The 22,071-nt window shown below is 37.7% G+C and overlaps 1 protein-coding gene across 1 annotated transcript in view; it reads right to left on the bottom strand.

The window, feature by feature from the left end:
* ZNF407 (zinc finger protein 407) overlaps positions 1-22,071 on the bottom strand; it is a 337,896-nt gene that overhangs the window by 111,350 nt on the left and 204,475 nt on the right. The window contains 1 exon segment of the mRNA XM_030494084.1: positions 17,412-17,532. Coding sequence (XP_030349944.1) covers positions 17,412-17,532 — 121 coding nt within the window.

The raw sequence follows: 22,071 nt of genomic DNA, 5'->3' as shown, positions 1-22,071 counted from the left end.
GTAACAAAACCAAAAGCAATGACTACAAGTTACAACCAAATTCAAATAAGAAATAAAGCACAATTTCTTCAGCACTCACAGCAATTAACCTTTCACACAAGGGGAGTGGGTTCTCCAACTTTGAATGTTCCCAGATCAAACTTGAATGTCTTTCTAGACAATAAAAATTCAGTCAACTGCAAGAGGCTCAGTACAGAGCAAACTGGAAAAAAACCCATGCACTTTGTTTTATGTAGAAGGTCAGACTAGCTGAGCTTAAGGCTTTTTCTGGGCTCAAAGTCTACAAGAAGTACAGTTTTAAGTCTGAAAAATGTCATTGCGAGGTCAGACATTTATTGTGTTTCCATGATGTCATGGAAAACTGTTCAGTCTGCAAATTAAAATATATTCGTCCTGGCTGTCAATACTGCAAAATCATCTTAGGTTCTGAAAGTCAAATTTGGTTCTTTAGTTGGAGGTATGATTGATTATCTGATATAAAATCTGCCTTGAAACTATATATTGGAGAAACATCATTCTCTTCAGATTATGTCCTCATAATGCCATTGTCTGCACAAATATAAGTAAATGCAGCATTTGGCTCTGTCCTTTGAGCTTACTTCACAGTCATCATTCACCCCAGGAGAACTGGTTTTAAGAGTAGCGAGCAAGCAAACCTTAATTTTTGTTCTTACCAGAGTACATTTGCCTACAAGGACGCCTTTCTGCTCAGAAACAAATTGCAGTTTTCATGTAGCTAGATTTTCACAGTAGACCTACACATCAAGTTCAATGCACTGTGTACTTCACCAAGAGATACTGAAATGGAATACTTTTGAATGAAAGCACAATGCATTTGACTTACCTAGCATACCTAGAGCATATATGCAGAGTAAAATGTATAAGTTTCTAGCACTTCTACTTCAGACTATCCTGTCTTGAAAAAGTATTAACTTAAAACTGGACCACTCAGAACAGATAAATTATTACTGTTCTTTCAACTACACACTATTATGTCTAAATATTAGCCACAGTATTTTAACTACATGAGAAATCAGGGCAGCACAGTAAATCTATTGATTGAGAAGAATAGGAACTGATGATCTTTTAGATGATCTTTAAGGTCCCTTCTAATCCTAACCACTCTACGATTGTATGCTGCTTTAAGAAGCTGATCTAGTACCCAAAAATAAAAAAACGTAAACACCTGGAAAAAGCCTTAGAATGCCAATGAAATTCTGTCACATTGAGGAATTTTATAGACCAATGCCAAATAAATTATCCTATGATCATGTATGCAAATTTTCTGTCTTAAAGAAAACAAACAAACAAAAAACCCAACCCAAACACATAAAAATAAACCCCATCATATTTCATGAAAATAAACTTCTTTCTTTTAGTATAGATGGAGTTATGGACTTGCCTTTTTTCCCCACAGGGGGTTAACAGGGAAAGATGGCAAAATGGTAAAATATGAAACTTGTTCTTTGGCTTCAACTTTCACATTCCCATATCATACTACAGCAGAAACTAATGAACTTGCTCATCTTTGAAAGCCCTTTTGCATGCTTCTTCCTTCACCCTGAACTCTGATCCTTGCAGATCTTCCCTTATGTGTGTGCCAATTTTACTGGTATGGTATGTGCACTTTTATTAGTTGTGTTCTGATAATTTCTACTGAGAGATACTTAAAGCTTACACAAGTCAAAAACTATTTTATCACTTCTGAAGAAAACTAATAGGGCAGAGTCACTGAATGATAAGAGAGAGAGAGACCACTGAATTTATTTAATAATCCACGTCCATTTCACAAAAATGGCCTGTGTAATCCTTTTAAAAATAATAACCTGTTCATTTCAGACCTTGCACAATGCTTCTCTTTGTCCCTTGTAAGTCTCTCAAATGTCTTATTTTAAAGGAATATATAGTACTCCCGGAAGACATTTTCCCATTTCTATTCTCTTCAACTCCTGTGAGCCCTTGTTCTGTGTGATAAGGCAATCTCCTTCGGGATCTGAGCTGTGTAGTTTCGCACCACGAGTGACAAGGACTCAACTTGAATAACTGCTGTGCGCAGGTTGTAATTATGTCAGCTGGAGTGTTGAACAAGGGGACTGATTAATGTGAGCCCCAGCCCAGGCACAGTCCCTATCAAAACCTTCGTGCAGGCCAGCAGTGGGGATGGGTTAAAGCAGAAAGACAAAACATGCTGTATCGTCCATGATAGATGAATTGCTCCAACAGTCTTCAGGCAGATGTTCCAGGACAGTATAATATACAATTACTCTGCCTTATCACCTTCCCAGGGACAATAAAGCTTCCTCCTTCTATAGCTCATGTGAGTGAAGGCAAAATTAGTTTTACTTTTACAACACTGACTCACTTATCATGTTGCCTTGATTGTGCCTTTACAGCTAAAGAAAACATATATTCCACTCTTACACTAAAAAAGTAAAATAAATAAAAAAAAAACCCAACTACCAAAAAGCCCCCTGCACTCCTCACCTTTTATATAACACCAAACAATACCTTTGAATCTATTTTGTATTATAGTAATGCACTCCTTAAAGGGCTTATTCAGCACATTATTCTAGGGAAAGCAACTAACTTTAGAACAACTGGACCTATTCATGGGCTTAATATTATATGTACGTATACAAAGGTGCATTACTGAATCAAGTCAGAATTATTAAATGATAAAAAATATATAGGTTGCATACAGAAGATGCCAGTGTGAATAACATGCCCTTAGTGACTATTTTAACTAAGCCCTTATTCTAAAAATAACACAGTACTCTTGCAAAACAATTCTTTAAGAAGTCATTAATCTACATACCTCTTTAAAGGCCACAAGAGTTTACTGTATAACTATTATAAATAATCCAAGTATTTTCCCCAAAGTAAACATAAATCAAGTAAACAAGAGAAATTTAGGAAGAAAACTATATATATATATATATTTGTTTCCTTTTTGTTATCAGATATATACAGGTTTATTTCTTTTTTTACTGCTAGGATGAAAGTAGTCTGTATGTTCCAGGGCTACTTCCAAGAGTTTACAGAACAGCAGCTTTCTAACATGAAGTGTATAGCAAAAGAATAATATAGCTCATAATACCATGATATCCTTTCTTTCTAAATCCTGGATGGTTATAGATCAAGAAGCTATGCATTAAAGAGCCTAAATAGTTCTACTTGCAGTCCAAGATGATTTCATCTTCATCTATGTAACAATGACATGATCTTAAAAAAACAAATCAAAACAAAAATGCACCCAGATATGTATTTAGAGACATTCATATTTAAAGGTCAAGTTTAAAAACAAAACCAGACTAAACCATCCAAGGCTGATCCTGATGACACTTGAAACTGCACACATATTTGAAAAATTCTATTTATATGCATTTAGTTCTCATGAAAGGTATTGAATTACTAGTCCTAGAAATGAGAGATGAGATTTTCTAAGGAGACTATGGGAATTAGGCAGTGACACCACACTTCCACTGAGTGCAGGCTCCCAGCTGTTCAAGCTTTGAGGTTTTAGCCATTGAACAGTATCACAGTCTTGGCAACAGCAAGGTTTCACCATAAGGGTTTTCCCTATACTCGCATGGTGAAATGCAATCCTATGCTTATGATGTAAAAACCGGCTCCAAGAAAGCTGGTATGTTCCCACTGCACAACATTGACTTTAGAGGACAGAACAACAGAATGAAGTTATGCCACTCACTGCATGAAGGAACAACAGAAAAATCAGTCTTGGCCTCAGAAAAATTACAATTTAAGCACTGAAAATGATATGATACTGAGAAAATAGGCAAAAAGAATAGTGATAGTTTTGGGAGACAGGGTATCAGTAAAACAGGGCAGAAATAAGCTTCTGTCTTATTTAGGTGAACTGTTGGGCATGGCAGTACTAGAAGACAACCTAGTCTTTCCTCCATAACCATGGTTTAGTGTGTGATGTCCCTGTCCATGGCAGGGGGGTTGGAATTAGATGATCTTAAGGTCCTTTCCAACCCTAACTATTCTATGATTCTATGATTCTATGAAATAAGAAAGAACTAACGTAGGTCCCGAGATTTGCTTAAATTGAGGGTCTACTCTTTCTAAAGAAAATGTAGGTACTCAATATGAAGCATCAGGAGCTCTCATCTGCTCAGGAAAAAGAAACCCTGTTGTCCCTAACTTTCCAAAAATTGAGTTTTGGGCTGCCCTTACCTTAACGAGAGCTGAATCCTGTTCTCTTGTGTCCCAGGAAAGTATATTAGCTGGCACAAAATATTCTGCACATACCTGTACTTCTTGAAACTCTGCCAATGGACAGGGAGGAACTGACTGGAGCCAAAAGCAGATCTAATTCCTGTTTTCAGGGTTGTTCTTCTGTTTTCAGTTATGTTCCCCATATAATTTTCCTTGAAAATCCAAACAACAGGATCCCAAACCCCTGTTCTGTGCCCTCTCAGCAGAGAATCCTAAACAATAACTACAATGAGGCTGTGGACAGCACTGCCATTATTAATTAAATGAATCCCGATTTGCCTAATAGTTAGGCCTCTAACACATACCCAAGAATATAGGAATAGGGGTCTGTCCACCTAAATGGTGTACCAAAAGTCTTGAGGCAGAGATACCCACCTCCCCAGGACAGAGACTTCTGAACATGCCTCAGTGATTTCACTTAGTTGTGCAAGAACTTGCAAACTCAGTAGAGTGGGAACGAAAACCAGAAACTCCTAAAGGAGTAGCTGCTTTTGTATTTAGATGGGGTTTTGGCATGCCTTAGGGGTTGGGATCCTCTCTGTGAAGTTGAGTGGAAACTAGAAGTATCTGGGTACTTGATCCCACAATCTACTTTCTTAATTTATCTTCTTTACTGTTCAGGACACAAAGTCTTGTGAAAGCTGTTGCCAACTGCCTGGCTTTCCCTTTCTCTTTTAAGAAACAAGTACTTCACAACAGGCAGAGAATTGTCGCTTTATTGAGGACATGGAGGTGATGTGATTAACATCAGTGTGGCCAGGACTTTAGCCACTGTCTTTATTTCTGTGTGATAGTATTGACCCCATGACAGTACACACCATCCAGCCAGTGAGAGCTGACTTCCAACTGAGCTATGGAGGAGAGATGCTTAGAGGGAGAGGGGCTTAGTTATAATCCTTGCTGTTACAGTACTCCTGCTACTGGTGAACTGAAAATAAAATGGGCACTTCAGAGCAGGAAAAGAAAAACAAGATTATCCTGATATTATGTTGTACTGTTCTGAGGGAAAAGAGATCCAAACATGCAGAAGGAAGCCAGAACAGACATGGGTGGAACTCAACTAGAAAAAACAAATGCCATATTTGCCTTTCAGAATACACTTCTGCAAACCTAGAGTACTAATAGAGCTGGCATCACCCAATACTGTATACTCATCTCTTGCACCACCACCAGGCAAAAGACAGCAGTTCGTTCCCAAAAGCTTCACTCACTGGCCTTGATTGGGCTGTTTGCCTGACTTGATGTTGCTGCATTTATTTAAACAGAATGGATAGTGACCACTCGGTTTGCCCTCACAAGGGCTCGGATTTAGGTCTGTCTTCTCTCTCTGGTCTCACACAGGCTTGAAGAAATTGGTTACAAATTCATTTATCTCTGAAACACTTCTTGAAAGTATTTTTATTGCTCCTCAAAATGACTACATTTTAGCATAAAAAAATCAATCAGCTAAATACTGTATGACTGTGCTATAATTTATTAGTGCTGATCAAAATCTTAAAGGCTGAGTAATTAAAATTCAAATTAAAATGTGATGAAAGTCACATTTAGTCATCTAAATGAAGAGGCTGAATTTTAAATAGGTACAGAGCCACTGGACCCCAAGTGAGATGAGAATTCATGGATGCTCAGTGTCACTAAAAGAGTGTAAAAAGAACTTACTTAGTATTTGTTCAAACTTGGCTTCTTTTCCTCATGTATACACATCTATCTAGACTGATGCATTATGTCACAGTTCGTCAGTAAATGGCCTAAAGGAAACAGAATAAATGCCAAAGAAAGCACTTAAGGAATAAACTCTCCATAACTGGAAGCTTCTTCCTATGCACTGAGTGAGTAAGAAATGTCAGTGCTTTCAACCTCAGTGGTATAAATTCTTCCAAATAATCTCTTTTCTAAAGAAAAATCTACATGGCTGGGTGAGTTCTCTTTATCCTTAAGAATACCTTTCAAGTTTTAGCTCTTAAAATGACCTGTCTTGACAACTTGCAACAAGCAGTTAATTTGGGACCCAAAACCATTGATACATGAGTATTGTACCAGCTGAAGTATGGTTTCCTATGGATTCTTGACCTGTTCATTACATCTCCCAGTGCAGTAACAGCAGCTCTCCAACCTGTCCTTCAAGAAACTCCTATCAGGCAAAGAAAAACCAGCTGTGCTGCATGGCAAGGCTGGAACAATACACTGGCTGGTTGTAAGAAAGAATACATGACAGCTGAATTTTGCCTGACTGTTCCTCACTGAGTCTTTTTCTCTCCTCTCCTCATCCACCTTTTTCAGGAAACATGTGGAAACTTGAATTATCTCAGCAACTATTACAGGGTGTCAGTGTTGACTGAAACTGGCCAACAGCTTAAAAAGTTATTAAAGAAACTGACAGAAGATGGATGGATGGGCTGGTGCAAGTCTCAGAATAAGTTAGGGACATCAGGCTAAAAATCAGTCCTCGTCAGCTGATTTATAAAAATTGCTTTTTTGAACTAAAGACACATCTCTTTCCTGAAAACAAATTACTAATGTTTTTTTATATGTTAAAATACCCACAGCAGGCATCTCCAAAATTTGCTAGTAAATAGTTCTCTATTTTATCAAGAGCTTATTAACAAAAAGATGTATGAAATTCCACGTTTTTCTAATGAAAAATCATCAGAACTTGAGAATTCATTTTGATACTCACAATACCATCTGTAACTTGAAAATTATTTTAAGTATTGTTTGTCCTGTTGACTGTGCATGTAAAATTTCAACAGAAATGTTTTGAGGAAGCTCAGTATCGGAAGACTTTCCACATGGGATTTCTAGCAGAACAAACTAAGTCCTCAACTACATTTATTGGAGAGAATCCATAATTATCTTGAACAAGGATTTAAGGAGAGTGCATTGAAGTTACAAATACAGAACTAGAAGTACCATATTTTAAGGGAAACCAGTAATATCACAATGAACTAGTAGGATGACGTTCTAGGATGACTAGTAGGCAGTTTATGATGTCACTACTTGATGTACTTATAGGATTATAATGCAAATAATTTCACATTATTATGAACTGCAGAGTTTCTAGTTGTGTTTATAGTTAAATGATAACATCCCTAAAAATATAAAAAGATAGCAATGCTGAAGAACATCAGAAGAGGTATTACTTTAAAGCATTATTTAAAAATATGCATATATGTGTATAGAGCTGTATTCCAGGAATCCTGGTGAGCTGGGCAGTTTCCTTAAGTGTAAGGGAAAACAAACCAGAACAGGACCCAGTCAACTGGCATGAGGTGGAAAGCAACCTGCAACTGTGCTATCTACCCTGGGAGCACCAGGGAGATCTGGGAAGTCTTTGATAGCCAAAAGTCACTTTGCAACCTTCTCTTTTCTTCAGGACGAATAATCAAATTGCGTCTCCCTACACCCAATTTTGCTATGGAATGCACAGTCTTCTCCCAGCAGCTCAGGAAAGAGAAAGGGCGACTGATGGCATGGAGAGAGAGATGGTACTGCAAAGCACACGCAAACCTGGCGACAAGCTCTCCTTGTTCATGCCAAAGCTTTCACGGGCCAAACATAAGCAGCAGCTATGAACACATGGGTTGTGAAGCAACATCCCAGGAACTCCAAGCTCCCAAATGTCTGATGCCTCTCTCTCCAAAGCAGAAGACAGCTTTGTCTAGAGAGCTGAAGATCTCAGACATGGGCTTTCAGTCCTTAGGGGTTCCTTACCACAGTGGGGAGAGGATGGCCAGAAGCACCAGCCTCTCAAACCCCAGATACCAATTCTGTCCTAGAGCCTCGGTTCCACCATATTGTATGTGGGCCCCTGGAAAACATAGAGCCACACTCCAAAGGTGCAGGCCTAGCACACTGAGACCAAGACTTCCATTTTTGAGGCATTAAGCCTTGTGGTGGAGGCAGTCTTTAGTACATGTGTTCCAAAAGCACCCCGATGTACCACTCCAAGGGAATTTGAGTAGAAGTTGTCACAAAGAGAAGGGCAACTCTGCTGGAATGCACAAGTGGTTTTATTTAGCTTCAATACATCAGTAGTTTCTACAAAGCCAAATTAATTTGGAAAATTGCTCATCATTTCTAATGCTTTAGAAGTATCTAAGCAGCAAGCTTTTCTCAAACAGAAAACCTCATTTTTTTTTCCTCTTTTTTCCTTCCTTCCTTTATTTTCTATTCAACAGTTCTTTCTCCCATTTTCATCAGCCTTTAAAGGTAAAAAATCCCTTTCCATTTCTCTCCCTTCCACTAGGTTGCACCTCTTTCTGGAACAGCTTCTGAACTGAATTTGTTTTGTGTCACTTTTCCCAGCATTTCAACCTGTTTTGTATGAGATATATGAAGGAGGAAGAGGGAAGATAATCACAAAGACAGCATTAATACATGAACTTTTTTCATCATAGTAACCATATTGCCTGGAGAAGAAACCACACATAACACAACAGGCCAGTGTCTATTAATTTGATCTCAAAGGCCCGTAACACTACCAAAATATTTTCACACTGCTAACTACCAGCCAGGTAGTTAGCTAGTAGTTACCAATAATAATAACTACTTGTAGATTTGACCACCCTCAAAGATAGCTTTGACCCCATTATAATGACAGGACTGGGGATTAAGGAATGGTAAAAGAAACAAACTTGTTTATTTTTTATTCTGTGTTAACAGGCAAGAGCAAAGAACACATATATAACTGCTTTAGCCTTTTTAAAAAAACTTTTTACGTAAAAGGGTCACATTAATTAAGCTATGATGCCAATTATTTTTAGATCACATTATTCCAACAAATGAAAGTTTATTTGTAGACATAAAAGAAGATCTTCACTGTACAGTTTTATCAGAAGCACTGTAAGAACAGGAAATTACAAGTCCTTTTTGTTACTGAAAGCTATATTAAGACCATAGCCTTGTCATTCATCTTGAGATTAGTGCTACAGTTTTATTTATTTTCTATTTTATTTATTTTATAGTAAATTCACAATTTACTATCAAAATACAATCTATTTAAGATTATTTTAGTTTGAAATATATGCTGGTGTTCCAGATTTATAAATGTTAATTAAATATATATTAAATATAAATACAGGTATATTTATTATAACATATTTATGCTCCTTAAGAAAGAGGAATAGATAAAACAGTGATGATTAGATGTGATAGGGAAAAAGAAGTGTGAGGACAGGGAGAAGATAAAATGTGATAAAAGAAGACATTAGTTACATTAATCTGTCCCCTGCATGAAGTGGTCTCATTTATGTTTCCTAAACACCAAATACTTCAAGTTCTGGGTTAAGCGTGTTGAACTGTTTAAAAACAAAGAAACAAACAAGAATCCCCAAAACATCAGTGCAACCGGGAGAAGCTGCATAAGAAGAAAAGTTTAGGGACAAAGCCCAAATTGAACAGCAAGGGGGAGACAGTAACTACTGAAAGAAAGGAACCTGAAAATGTTTTTGCAGAACTTAAAGTCTGAACAACCCGATAGAGCGCTGAGCTAGGATCTTGACAGGTTGCAAGAGAGAAGCTGTCAGAAGTTGAAATGATATAGGAATTTTTACACTGATATCCAAACGACTGCATGTCTCAATAACATTAAACTCTGTGGCCACCACTGAGTAATTTACTATGGCATTTAGGCTTACATACATCACTTGAAAGTTGTTCTTCAAAGGACTCAACCCCAAATGAGGTTAGAACAGTATTATCAATGCTTGCAATTACATCACTGGTTTAAAGATATTTGGGTGGATCCTTAAAGTCCCAAGTCTGGTGGTTCAGTGTTAGCATGAGAGCCACAGATTCATTGAATTCAGAAGGCAATTTTTAATTCTTCTTATTTAGAGTGGCCACCGGGAGGGTGGGTGGGAAAAAAAGGAATAAATAAATAGAAATAAGAACAAAAACCCCAGCCAAGCCAAAGTTAAAAAAAAACAAACCAAAACAAACCCAAAAAACCAGAAGAAGCTTGAGTTATCAATGCTCAGGGAATTATTGATGGATTTTTATATCATAAGGAGTATTATTCATGAAAATAAATTAAAAAATGTATTATCCTTCTACCAAGTAGAGTGCATTTACTCTGCTATTAATTAAAAATACAGAAAGCAAAGAACTTCACAAAGTGACTATACTACTGCATGCTGTGCCAAAAGTTTTGTAAGTGGGTAATTTCATTGTGGACAGTAGACAGCAAGTCTACATACACCAATATATTTGTGTGTCTTTTTTTGTGTGTGTGTCTATATATATTTGTGTGTCTTTATATTTGTATGTCTTTTTTTCAAGAAACAATTTTAAGCAATCCATGCAGTGACATTGGCATTAGGCAGGGAGAACAGGGATTGCTGTGTGAGAGGAAGTTTAAGTTCTTTTGTATGCTGCTGCCAACACAATTCTCCAAAATTGGAGAGAGGATTTCTCAGTCAGCATGGACAGCATGTCCAGTGAGGGCCTGATCATTAATTGTGTGCTCCCTGGTTCTACAGGTTTCTGAATGTCAGGAACTGCATCTGAAGTCAAGTTTCTAGGTTAACACGAGAGCTGATCTGTATTTTACACTATCACACTGCATATTTTTATTCCGAGTTTACCATATGAACTATTTGCTATAACTCAGGTGAATATGAAAAAGTTTTCTTAAGCAACAGAAACATCACAAAGGGAATAATACTATTATTTGTATGCCATGTATTCACTAGAATAATTAAAGTGGTTTTGTAGCTGTAGATAAATTTTATTTCAGATTATTTTTTCTTTATAGACTTAAATGCTACAGCATATTTTATTCTGGATTAATACAAATATTAGCAAATATTTTATCTGAATGTTTATTAAAAACTAAGGACTGAATAGTGCTCTGTGAAGTTTGCATCTGGGAACTATGCCCATGCACTGACAGAATCTCTCTCTCTAAACTTCTATCTTCATTTGTTTATAAAAGTCTGCTAGCACAAGGCACTGGATATCCTCAACTCCTGCTGCTGATCACAACAGAAGCTTCAGTGCTTCCTGAAGGCCCAGCTTGTTCTAACTATATGCATGCATTATTGTTCTCAGCAATTTCATATTAGTACTAAGTATATGCACTTTTTTTGCCCCCCTAATTCTGCTTTTGTGATATATATATAAAAAAGTGGTTTTCCACAGTGCAGTGGGGGTTGCCACTTGGAGTCCTCATCAGCCTAATGTTCCATACAGTTGTATAACCTAGTTATTTCCTATACATGCATATTAAATTTCACTGATTACAAAGGGCAGAGTAATGTTAACATTTTAATGACAAATACACTGTTTCACCATTTTATGTAGAAGTTGCCTTAACAGCCTTTCAGTTTTGCTATGAGTAAGTACATATTGTTACTTTACCATTCAAAGTAGTCCCTAGTTATCCTTGATACAACTAGGAAAATACTGCACAGCTGATGCAACCATACCAAGACAACTAAAGGTTCTTAAATTCACCAAAATAAACAGAGATAAAACACTTACTTTGCACATTCTTATGACTTTAGGTGCAAATCCTGGTGTGTATTATAAACTGGTCTTTATAACCTATGAACAGATACTATAAGTCAGAGGGAAATAGGAACTCCCAAGGGATGCTGTCCAAAAAAAAGAAAAGTAGCCCCTGTGGAGTCACTCCCCCTAAGTCATGCTGCCGCTGCTGCTGAAAATATGCAATGAATCCTTCCGCAGTTGGAATTTCAGATGCCATAAGCTCTTACAGAATGTTGTCTAATTATTGTATTATGCATAATAAATGTAAAATATTTATTTTAGTTTACATAATGATATTAAAAATGTATGCTATTTATTCTCAGTCTTGTAAGACATCCTTCGCAAGACATATACTTTACAGAAAGGTGTATTTATGGAACTAATGCCATTTTGCTGGCTTGGCTGTTTGTTCTAAATCCTCTTATCTGTGCTGTAGAACACCACCAATCCCTTGGATGTTGCCCTCCACTCCCTCCTTCCCCTCACTGCCACAGGTACTCTGTGCAAAATGAACCATACAGTGAATTCCCTGAGAAATGAAAAGCAATTTTGTTTAATTACAGCACAGGGATGGCACAAAGTACATTAACATTATACCTGTCCCACACTCTCAATGGTCAAAGTTGTAGCAATACTGTTTCTGCATTACGAAACTATGCCAGTGCTCCTCCTGAGCCCTGAACTCCAGCAAATTTGATTATGTAAGAAAAGCAGGGCTCTGCCTTTTGCTCCCATCCCCTGCAAAACAATGTAATCCAGACCTATTTGGTACTGAAACATCCCCCTCACACACACTATGAACATAATTTATTACTTGCTTGAGAAGCTGTGATACTTACATGGGAAGTCAGTACCAATGGGAGTTGAGTTTAAAGCCGAACATATGACTAAAATGAGATTCCTAATTATTTACTTCAGACACATGCACAAACCCAGTTCAGTTTTTGAAAATGCTGTGTATCTGCATCTTTCATTGACATCATCTGACTTATGGGAGTTTAGCACTTCTGAAATCAGGTTAAACTTAGGTGCCTAAGTATGTTGCAGGTTTACAAAGTCTAGCCATCGACTACACAACCGACAGATTTAGAAATCAGTGGAAGTTCCCAGGCGTTGTTCAGTTTCTGGAGGTGATATAGCTCGTCACTACTTTCTGTGCCCATTACCAAGTGCAAACAGTATTCTTGTCAGCATAACTCTAGGATCATGTAATCTGAAAAGTTCAGCCACATAACACATCTTTTTTAAATGACTAAGAAATATTAAAAAAAGCATTGCATATGTAATGGTGGTGCAGGGCCCTATGGGACCAATTCTGTATGATAAAATTCAGTCGGACATTAATTAGGAGTGAATGAATATTTTTCTACGACAAAGCACACTGACTTAAGAATGGAGAGAGATGCTGTGTGATTTGAAAAAGTAAATGCAAAGAAAAATTGTGCATATTTTTATCTAAGCAGGGCAAACCTAAATTGAACACACAAACATGAAAAAAATAAAGCCAAAACATTTAACAAGCAAATTTTTATATTTATGACCATATATTTTTCTTCCTTCAAAGAAAATAGATTTTAAAAACTAGGCTGAAAATATAATTTCAAATTACAGTTGTTACTAGAAGTCACATACAGAAAAGCAAATGTTCCTTTCTGAGTTCTCAATATACAGATATAGACAAGAAGAAATACCAAGTGCTCACAGTTCAAAAAGTAGAGGCTGAAGGTAATATTTTGTAAAGAATACTTAAGTAGAACTGTAAACATATATTATAAAAGCAACTTGGTAAAATGAGCAAAATCTCCCATTTTCTTTTTGGAATATGTATACATTTGAGAAGATATAATCTGTGAGCTAAAAATGCTAAGTTTATTATTCACTTCAGAAACCCATATCCATTCAAGTCTTTTCCTAGCTAAGAAAAGAATTTCTCATGCTGTGGGTTATACAGGGAACAAATTCCCTTTTCTGTTCTATGCAGCCAAAATCAATCTTTTTCCCATAGTATCTTACTGCTTATTTCACTTCAGATTTTGCTGCTAAACAAGCAAAAAAAAAAAAACCCAAACAAACCCAAAACCTAATACTTTCTAGGTGCCTGTCCAGTCCCAGGTGAACCAGATTTTCATAACAGTTCCTAAATTCAGATCAGTTTCTTTTAATAGCCTTTCTTTCTGTACTTCTAGCAAGGGTTAGCGAGCCTTTCACTCACTATACTGGCAAGAGTTTTTGCAGGATGATTGTTCACAATTTCCTCCTGAGGAACTGAAAAGCTTGAAATCAGGAATCTCTAAGAACCCTCTGAGCACTGATGAGCTGAACAGGAATAATTAAAGTACCTTGTATTTAGACACTCTTAATCCAAGTGTCTCAAACTACTTTATAGAACAGACAGATGACTTCACCTATCAGTGAAAGGAGACTTTATGGTAGCACTAACAATAGTCTACTCCATATCCATACACAAAATGAAGAATATTCACCTCACTGAAACTACAAGGGTCATTAAAGAGTCTGCAGTTGCCAAGCAACACTAAACAGTAACATTTGAAATAGTCTGGATGAACTTCCAGTGTAAGGGCTGAGCTGAAAGCACCACAGCGAGAACTCCACCACTACACATGGTGAATTTTAGCACTAGGTCAGCAGATTTTAAAATCTTGGGTTTATGTTTCTGTAGGTGACACTGACAAGAGTACATGCCGTCTGCTGAACTGGTACAAAGAACATTATTTACAGAGTTGCTAATACCTGTCCATGAAAAGAGATAGTACTGGGTGAGTTGACAAGGAAGAAAAGTGTGATTCCCTTAAAATTATATTTTAGAACAAAAAAAAAAAAAAAAGAGAGAGAGAGAAAAAAAAAAAGAGAGGTAGGTAGAGAACAAAAAATATAGTTGCCAACAAGGCTGGCTAATATCCCAGGTCTGTGGAAACTGGCCGGCACAAGCAGCAGTGCTGGGCTAATAAATACAGCAGCCCCTCTACTGGCTCCTCTGCAGTTACACAGTGTCTCACTGTCTCTATGAACTTGCAGCAGCGCACAGCTCTGATTCCTGCATCCCTGCCAGATGTTTTTCAGCTGAGCTCAGAACAAATTTCCTGCAGAATCAAAGCTTCATCAGCTGGTATCTGTAGAGATCACCCTCCAAAGATTAGGTCAAAACTGGCCTGCAAGGGATGGAAACTAACGTCCTATTACCATGAAACATTTATATTTCATTTATATTTCAATACAGAGACAGCGGATGCCCAGAGATTTCTTGTTAATCCTGATAAAGCAAGTTATGCTTGCTTCTTCTCTAATAACCTCCAGTATAATAAAACACTAGTAAAAAACTTCTCATCACTTGGAATTTCTATCCCATACAGAAAACTCTATCCAAAGAAAAAATATCCCTTCTTCCACTAAAAGAGCATTAAAGTTATGCATTTTTTTTTTTTTTACTGAGTGAGGGAATTGCATCTATTCATTTCATGCGTGTAACAAACCCCAAACTGCAAACTGATTCACATCTACAAAGCTCCCAGTCTCTAGGGTCTTCAAGCCAGGAACTCAAATCCATCATAACCCACCTCTCATTACCTAGTTCTGTAATATGACTATTCTTTCCAATTGGCATAGTTCATTAGCTGCACTTCAAATACCGTGCTCAGTTCTGGGCCCCTCGCTCCAAGACAGATATTGCGTTGCTGTAGTGGGTCCAGAGAAGGGCAACAAAGCTGGTGAAGGGTCTGGAGCACAAGTCTTACGAGGAGCAGCTGAGGGAACTGGGGTTGTTCAGTCTGGTGAAGAGAAGGCTCAGAGGGGACCTTATTGCTCTCTACAGCTAGCTGAAAGGAGGATGGAGAGAGGAGGTGGCTCGTCTCTTGTCTCGGGTAGTACGTGACAGGACAAGAGGTAAGGGCCTCAAGCTGCACCAGGGGAAGTTTAGGCTGGGTATTAGGAAAAATTTCTTCACTGAAAGAGTGGTCAGGCATTGGAATAGGCTGCCCAAGCAAGTGTTCAAAAAACATGTAGATGAGGCCTTCAGTGACGTGGTTTAGTGGTGGTCACGGCAGTGCTGGGGTAAAGGTTGGACTTGATGATCTTAAAGGTCTTTTCCAACCTAGCTGATTCTATGATTAAAGTGGATGACTGCAAAATTGATATGCAGCATCAAAGATAGCACTCCTTTTACCTTCAGTGCAGCACATAATATATATGCTTGTTACTCAACACAGACCTTTTAATGCAACCACTCTGACAAATACAAAACCATCTCTCTTTCTTAGATGACTTACTGAAGCTCACAGAAATGCTTCTATTAGAAAACCAAACAACAATAAAAACCCCAAAAAAAACCCACAAACCCAGAAAACAGGGGGAATGTTAAGGTAGCAGCACAACAATGGAAGCTCCCACAAGCCCAAGATTATAAAATTCAGGTCTCTGCAGTTCTAGGCAGTAATGTAGTGGGTGCTCAAAACAGACGAGTTCACAGAACATTTGCTCCACACACACAAACTAATGCAACAAAAGATTTTGTAGAGAAATGGCATGATCACTGCAGAAGCTTTCTGTACAGGAGCTTTCTGTAAAGTAGCTCATAAATAGCATGAAACCAGGTATTATGAGAGCAGCTAGGCTTTGTTATATAATCTTGTTTTAGGAAACTACATTAAAACTTATACTAAAAGAACATTACAGTTGTATGCTCAGCATTAAAAGAAAGTAAAAAATGCTATAGTGGTATAATCAAATGTTTAACTTTCTCCTCTTATGTGCATGCATCACAGCACATGCATCTAATTACATAATCATATGCCATATATCAAATATAATACTGATTTTGTAAAAACTTTTTGAACATCAACTCTTGCAAATTCCTCATGAATAACTTCTATGGATTCCTTTATTGTACACATAGAATAGCCACCTCACTGCAATGCATTAAGGTATTCAAGATTGTAGAAGTATCTTCAAGAAGGGGAAAGAATCATTTAAGAAGCAATATGAGATCATTTCACAAGTAGTCTATAATGAACCAAAGACACATGGGATGAGAACCAGAAGTAATCTTAACTGTCTGTTCATGTGATTTTTGAATCTGGTGCCCTAATAGGATGGGGTTTAGTGGTGCAGCATGGGACACTCTGCCATGCAACCAACACCATGGCCAACTGTCATCCAAACACCCTGCTGGCACAGAGAAGGAAAACTGGAGCAGTACATCAAGAGTCTGCAGCACTGTAACTAGCTCCAGTTGCTTCCCATTCTAATAAGTGTCTGGTGAGTATTTAGGCTGCTGAGCCTTTTAGGGGACTTTTCCTTTCTTAGTGAAATGGTTGCAACTCAACCGAGAAAAATTTCAAAACTGCAACTGATTTGAAAAGGCAATGCAGAGAAGCAGCCTCACCATGGAGAATTCTAACAGACACTACAGCAGCTGTGAAACAAACACTCAACATTAGCACTGCAGTGTTACCAGTAAAGGTTTCCCATCATTTGTTTTTCTTTATAAAGTAATACCTAAATCCTGAAGACTAAGTTTTTAAATTTAGCTCCTAATTTAATATGCAATTACTGCTGCCCTGATGGTGTTTTAATGGCAATATATTTTTATTGGTGACTTCAAATGAACCTGATCTGATCACCTTAACCCTTCTCTCATCATGCTTTAGTTAATGACTCATTACCTGTAGTCACACCAGGGACATCTGTAAGGCTTTTCTCCAGTATGGACACGCTTATGTCGTGTCAGATGCGATTGTGTTGTGGAAGCGAAGTTACACTCATCACATTTGAACGGTTTCTCTCCTAGAGGGTGACAAGAGAAGATATGCATTATCAGCTTTCATCAACAGAAAAGGAAGACAAGTTGTCCTGGGTTCTGTCCTAAATTTCTGGCATATCCCCTGAGAAAGATTTCGGTCCAGGTATATATAACAACCACAAATACAAAATAAATTTCCAAATACTATGTATTAATTGCAAAATACTATTCTCACTATGACATATATATATCAGTAGCCAGATGACTTCCAGTGTAGTGTTACACAGCAGCAAAAATGAGAAAGCACTGAAACAGGGTGACCATGGTTCTGGGCCTTATTTCTTGAAAATATCATCCTCAGGCAACAGGCATTCCTTTCACCATACACTTTCTGTTGAAGTTGGGCCTATGCACAGCCCTGAAAGAAACACTATTGGAGACAGAAAGTGAGAAATCAGTCTGAAGCTTGTATTCAGTTCCTGTTCAGAAAGGAACATCTCCAGGGGAAAAGTGTCTTTGTTTTTGTCTCTAGTCCTGGATTTTTTCATTTTATCTATTAATACCAAGACTGAGAATATGAACCAGAACTTAGTGCTCTATTCCCCCTCTCTTACCTGCAATACTTCTGCCCTCATGAATCTTTTCTGAACAGAGGGCCAATTTCAGCAGGATTTGAAAGGTTAATGAATGCCCTCCCTCCCCAACAATCCCAAACCACTAAACCTAGGCTAGGAAAATAATATTTTCAGAAGACGAAACTTCAATCTTGGCTGAATGTGTAACTGCACTGAAAATTTCTAGAGGACGATTAATTGAAGAAAGATAAAAATCTCTAGCTTATAAACTGTTATGTGAAAAGAATACTTTTCCTTCTAGTGGAGAGGTCCACCCCTTAGAAGACAGTAAGACAAAATCTCATAACAGATACACATGCTGTGATGCCTGGCTAAGAAACCTGCGTCTCGTTTTCCCAACTGGTTGCTCCAGAAACAGTTTGTGTGGCTTACAGGCACATGTAATTACCATTTAGGGAGGAAACAGTTTTCCTTCTGTATGCAGAAGGCAAAAGGTAGCTCCTAACTTAGGCGATCTTGACTGCATTGTGCAAGCCCTCAGAAATATTTATCCTAAAGACTACACAAGGAATCAAGACCTCTAACTTAAGAAGCCTGAATAAAACTGCTAAGGATGGACAACGACCTTGCAGGCTGTTCAGAGGTCTAGAACAGGCAGTTCCAAAAGTGAAGCCTAAGCTACTTAGTAACTGCAATTTGCAGTTCTTCAGACTGAAAGGAGACCACCAGCTAAAGACAGATCGCTAGCAACAGGCCATTTCCCAAGTGGCCATGCCTCCAATCCAGATTTTTCAAGCCTTCTTAAAGCATGAAACACTCAAGACTTCTAAAGAGACTTTGCCAGAATTCTGAGAATAAAATAGAAATCTGCATTTTTCATTCTTGGAGAATGTTGGGGGTTTTTTTTCATTCCAAAGGAAAAAGAAAGGCAAGGTCTTCAGGCCTGAAAAGCCCGTAATGCTGTATGGAAGGATAACAGAGCAGCTTCTGAAAGCTCCATAAAGAGTTGGAATAATTGCTTTTAGCTGCTGGTGGAGAGAATATCAGCCACTATTTTTCATTTATTGTTTCATGGGACAGGGAAAGGTGAAGGGGCAGGACACAATGCAGAAGCTTCTATGTTGGACAAATTGAGACTGCTAGAAAGTATGTCTTTCCTGCCCCAAATGAGGTTTTCTTGTCAGACACTGTCTCTCTGCTCTGGAGAAGCTGATTCTCCCAGCAGCTTGAATGGTACTGGCTGCTGCTTCAATTAAACTCTCTGGGAGGCCATAGACTCCCTAGCAACGTAACCTGTTCTTGAACTAAAGATTTCCTGTGCCTGATTTATTTTATCTTCTAGTATTAAAGAAGATAGCAACATTTTCAAGCCTAAGTAGTAAAGCCATAGGTATTTTAGATAACATACATACTTATTTTAACTGCTTTCATTTAAAATGCATTAGAACCTTGCCAACTTGCCCCCTTGTAAAAAAATAAAGAGCAGATCTGAACTGAATGAAGATTTTTAGTTTGCCATTCAGGGAAGGGTGTATCTGCTAAAAGTGCTGCTGTGCTGGGACAGGGCCAGCGGGGCTGACAGATGACCAAGGGCCTGTGGAAGCCAGGAGGGTTTGCAAATTCTATTGTGACCAGCAGAAAAATTATAATCCTTGACCACTGCTCCAGGAAGTTTCTCCTTAGGAAATCCTTGTGGCTAACTGCTCCTGTCAAGTGGACTATGTGTAAATCTCACCTGACAGAAAATACATCACGGCAGCACGATGCAACAAAAGCCAACTAAACTGCGAGGAAAATTCTTACCAGCTGCACAAGGGAAGTAGTATTTACTTTTGAGGAGAAAAAATAGGTACTTCTTTGGGTTGGGGGTGTTGAAGAGTATATTAGCTGTAGCAGCAGTACTTTATCTGTTTCAGTTTTGCACAGACCCACTCATTTAAGTATTTTTTATCTTCATTATCTTTTGGCCAGAACGCTCTTTGTCAGTCTTTGTGTCCCAGTTTTCCTTCCCCCCTTCCTGCCCCCAGACATTTCAGGCAACAAACTTAATTTTATTTTTATAGGGGCTGCCATTGAATATTCCAAAAGGATTCTCCCTCACCCCCAAAGATCTAATAAATACAAAATTAAAACAATACAAATCAAAAAAGCAATACTATTTTTTAAACAACAGTATGTCATAACTATAAAGTACTGCATCCAAGAATGTGTCAGTAAGGACAAAGTCTATGTATTTAAAGATTAATAAAGGTAAACGAAACTCAAACTAACTTCCCACACACCTTACTATTATAGAAGACTTGTCCATGCCTCACCATCTCTAACTTTATCAAAACCAAATCTCACCAAAAAGAAAGACAGGTGCCCCAAAATGACCCAATGGTCAGCAAGCTCTGGAGGGGAGGGGGAAAAGAAGGGAACAAATTCCAAGATCAAGGAACCTCGCCTCCAACATACACACACACACAAATTATAGCTTTCTCTTTCTTTCCTTCTTCCTCTTTTCTCTGATTTTACCTCTTTTGAGTACTCTGTCTTTGATGATGAGCTTTTTAGGACACAGAGCATATCTTACTGCAATTATAAATTTCTCTGTGCAGTTATATACTTCACATGTACATTTTAAAGGAAAAATGAAATAAAACAATAATAAAAAACTATGGATCTGGTGACAGATGTTGAGTTGTAGATAGCAAAATGAAATTTTTATTTATAATCATGACTGTCCAGGCAATTTTTACCTATAGGTTATATACAGCATTTCTATGAGCGTGCTACTGAGTATCCAGCTTTCACATAAATGAAGGGGAAAAAAATAAAATCATATGGTGCCTTCAATTTGGAAGTCTTGAGTAACTAATCAGAATCTTAATAAGATGGAAGAAATCTTACCCTGGTTGTCTCAACAGGAAACTATTGCTTTTAGTCCTATTTGTCTTTCACATGATGTGTTGAGCAGCACAGCAAGAATCCTATAAGTTTCATTTTTTTCATTTGACCTAAGGAATGAGTAGACCACAAAACGCAGCCATCTGCTTACATGTTGCAGGATTTTTTTCTCCTTATTTCCAACTATTTCTTGCATTTGTTAAGGTTGTTCCCTGGAGAGGCACTTACAGGCTTGCTAACGAAGCCTGAAGTATATTAAAGTAAATTCTGTTTGCTTTTAATCTGGTCAACTTTTTTGCATAAAAGACATAGAAGTACATCCTTGATACCTTGCTTTCTTATAAGAAACACTGTCGATGCCATGGGGTTGGTCTTCCACAGCAAAAAATTATTGACATTTGTATTCTCAGAAATGGGAGGAAAACTGTCCACTAGACAATTTCTCTTATGCAGAGAGGAAGTTTTAAGATACCCAGGGTTTTGGTGTAATTTCTGGCCAAAGGTTTGGTATTATTAAATTCTACACTCTGCTGCAAATGTTGGCATAAACTGAAAAGGAAAAACAACACAGATCGTCTTCAAATTTCACCTCTCCTTTTGCTGAAAAAAGCAGTATGTCTTCATATTGTACTATGTTTTCTGTGATATTCAACATTATAATTTTTTTAAGCTGTGGTGAAGAAGTTGAAGAGAAGAGGCTACATTATACATTAAATTCAATGCCGAGTAATGTAACTACACATTAAAGTCAAAGAGCAGTTCACATGAGAAATAGAAACACAAAGTGAGTCATTCATCTGGATAAAAACACATATATTATTAAATTCTCTTTCTTTATTACGTTGACCTATAAATGTCTTGAGAAGTGCAAGATTGAAATGAGTGAGCAGAAGCAATCATACAAACAGTGATCTGTACGATATAAGCCACCATGTTCAAAAATTCATGAAAATATTTGAACAAAGACACAATTTTCTTAAGCAGTTCCACAGGTTCAGGGTGACTGTCATAGAACTGCTGTGCACAGTAAGGATACTTACCCTGTAATGCTCTACTACTGTAATGTACTTTTATGATCCCTGGGAAGATTCCATCACAACCAGCACTCAAGAAGAAAAC

The sequence above is a fragment of the Strigops habroptila genome, chromosome 1 (assembly GCF_004027225.2).
Source record: "Strigops habroptila isolate Jane chromosome 1, bStrHab1.2.pri, whole genome shotgun sequence".
In the NCBI taxonomy this organism is placed as follows: domain Eukaryota; kingdom Metazoa; phylum Chordata; class Aves; order Psittaciformes; family Psittacidae; genus Strigops; species Strigops habroptila.
The sequence above is the reverse complement of the archived record's forward strand: the minus strand, read 5'-3'. Positions and strand labels throughout refer to the sequence as shown.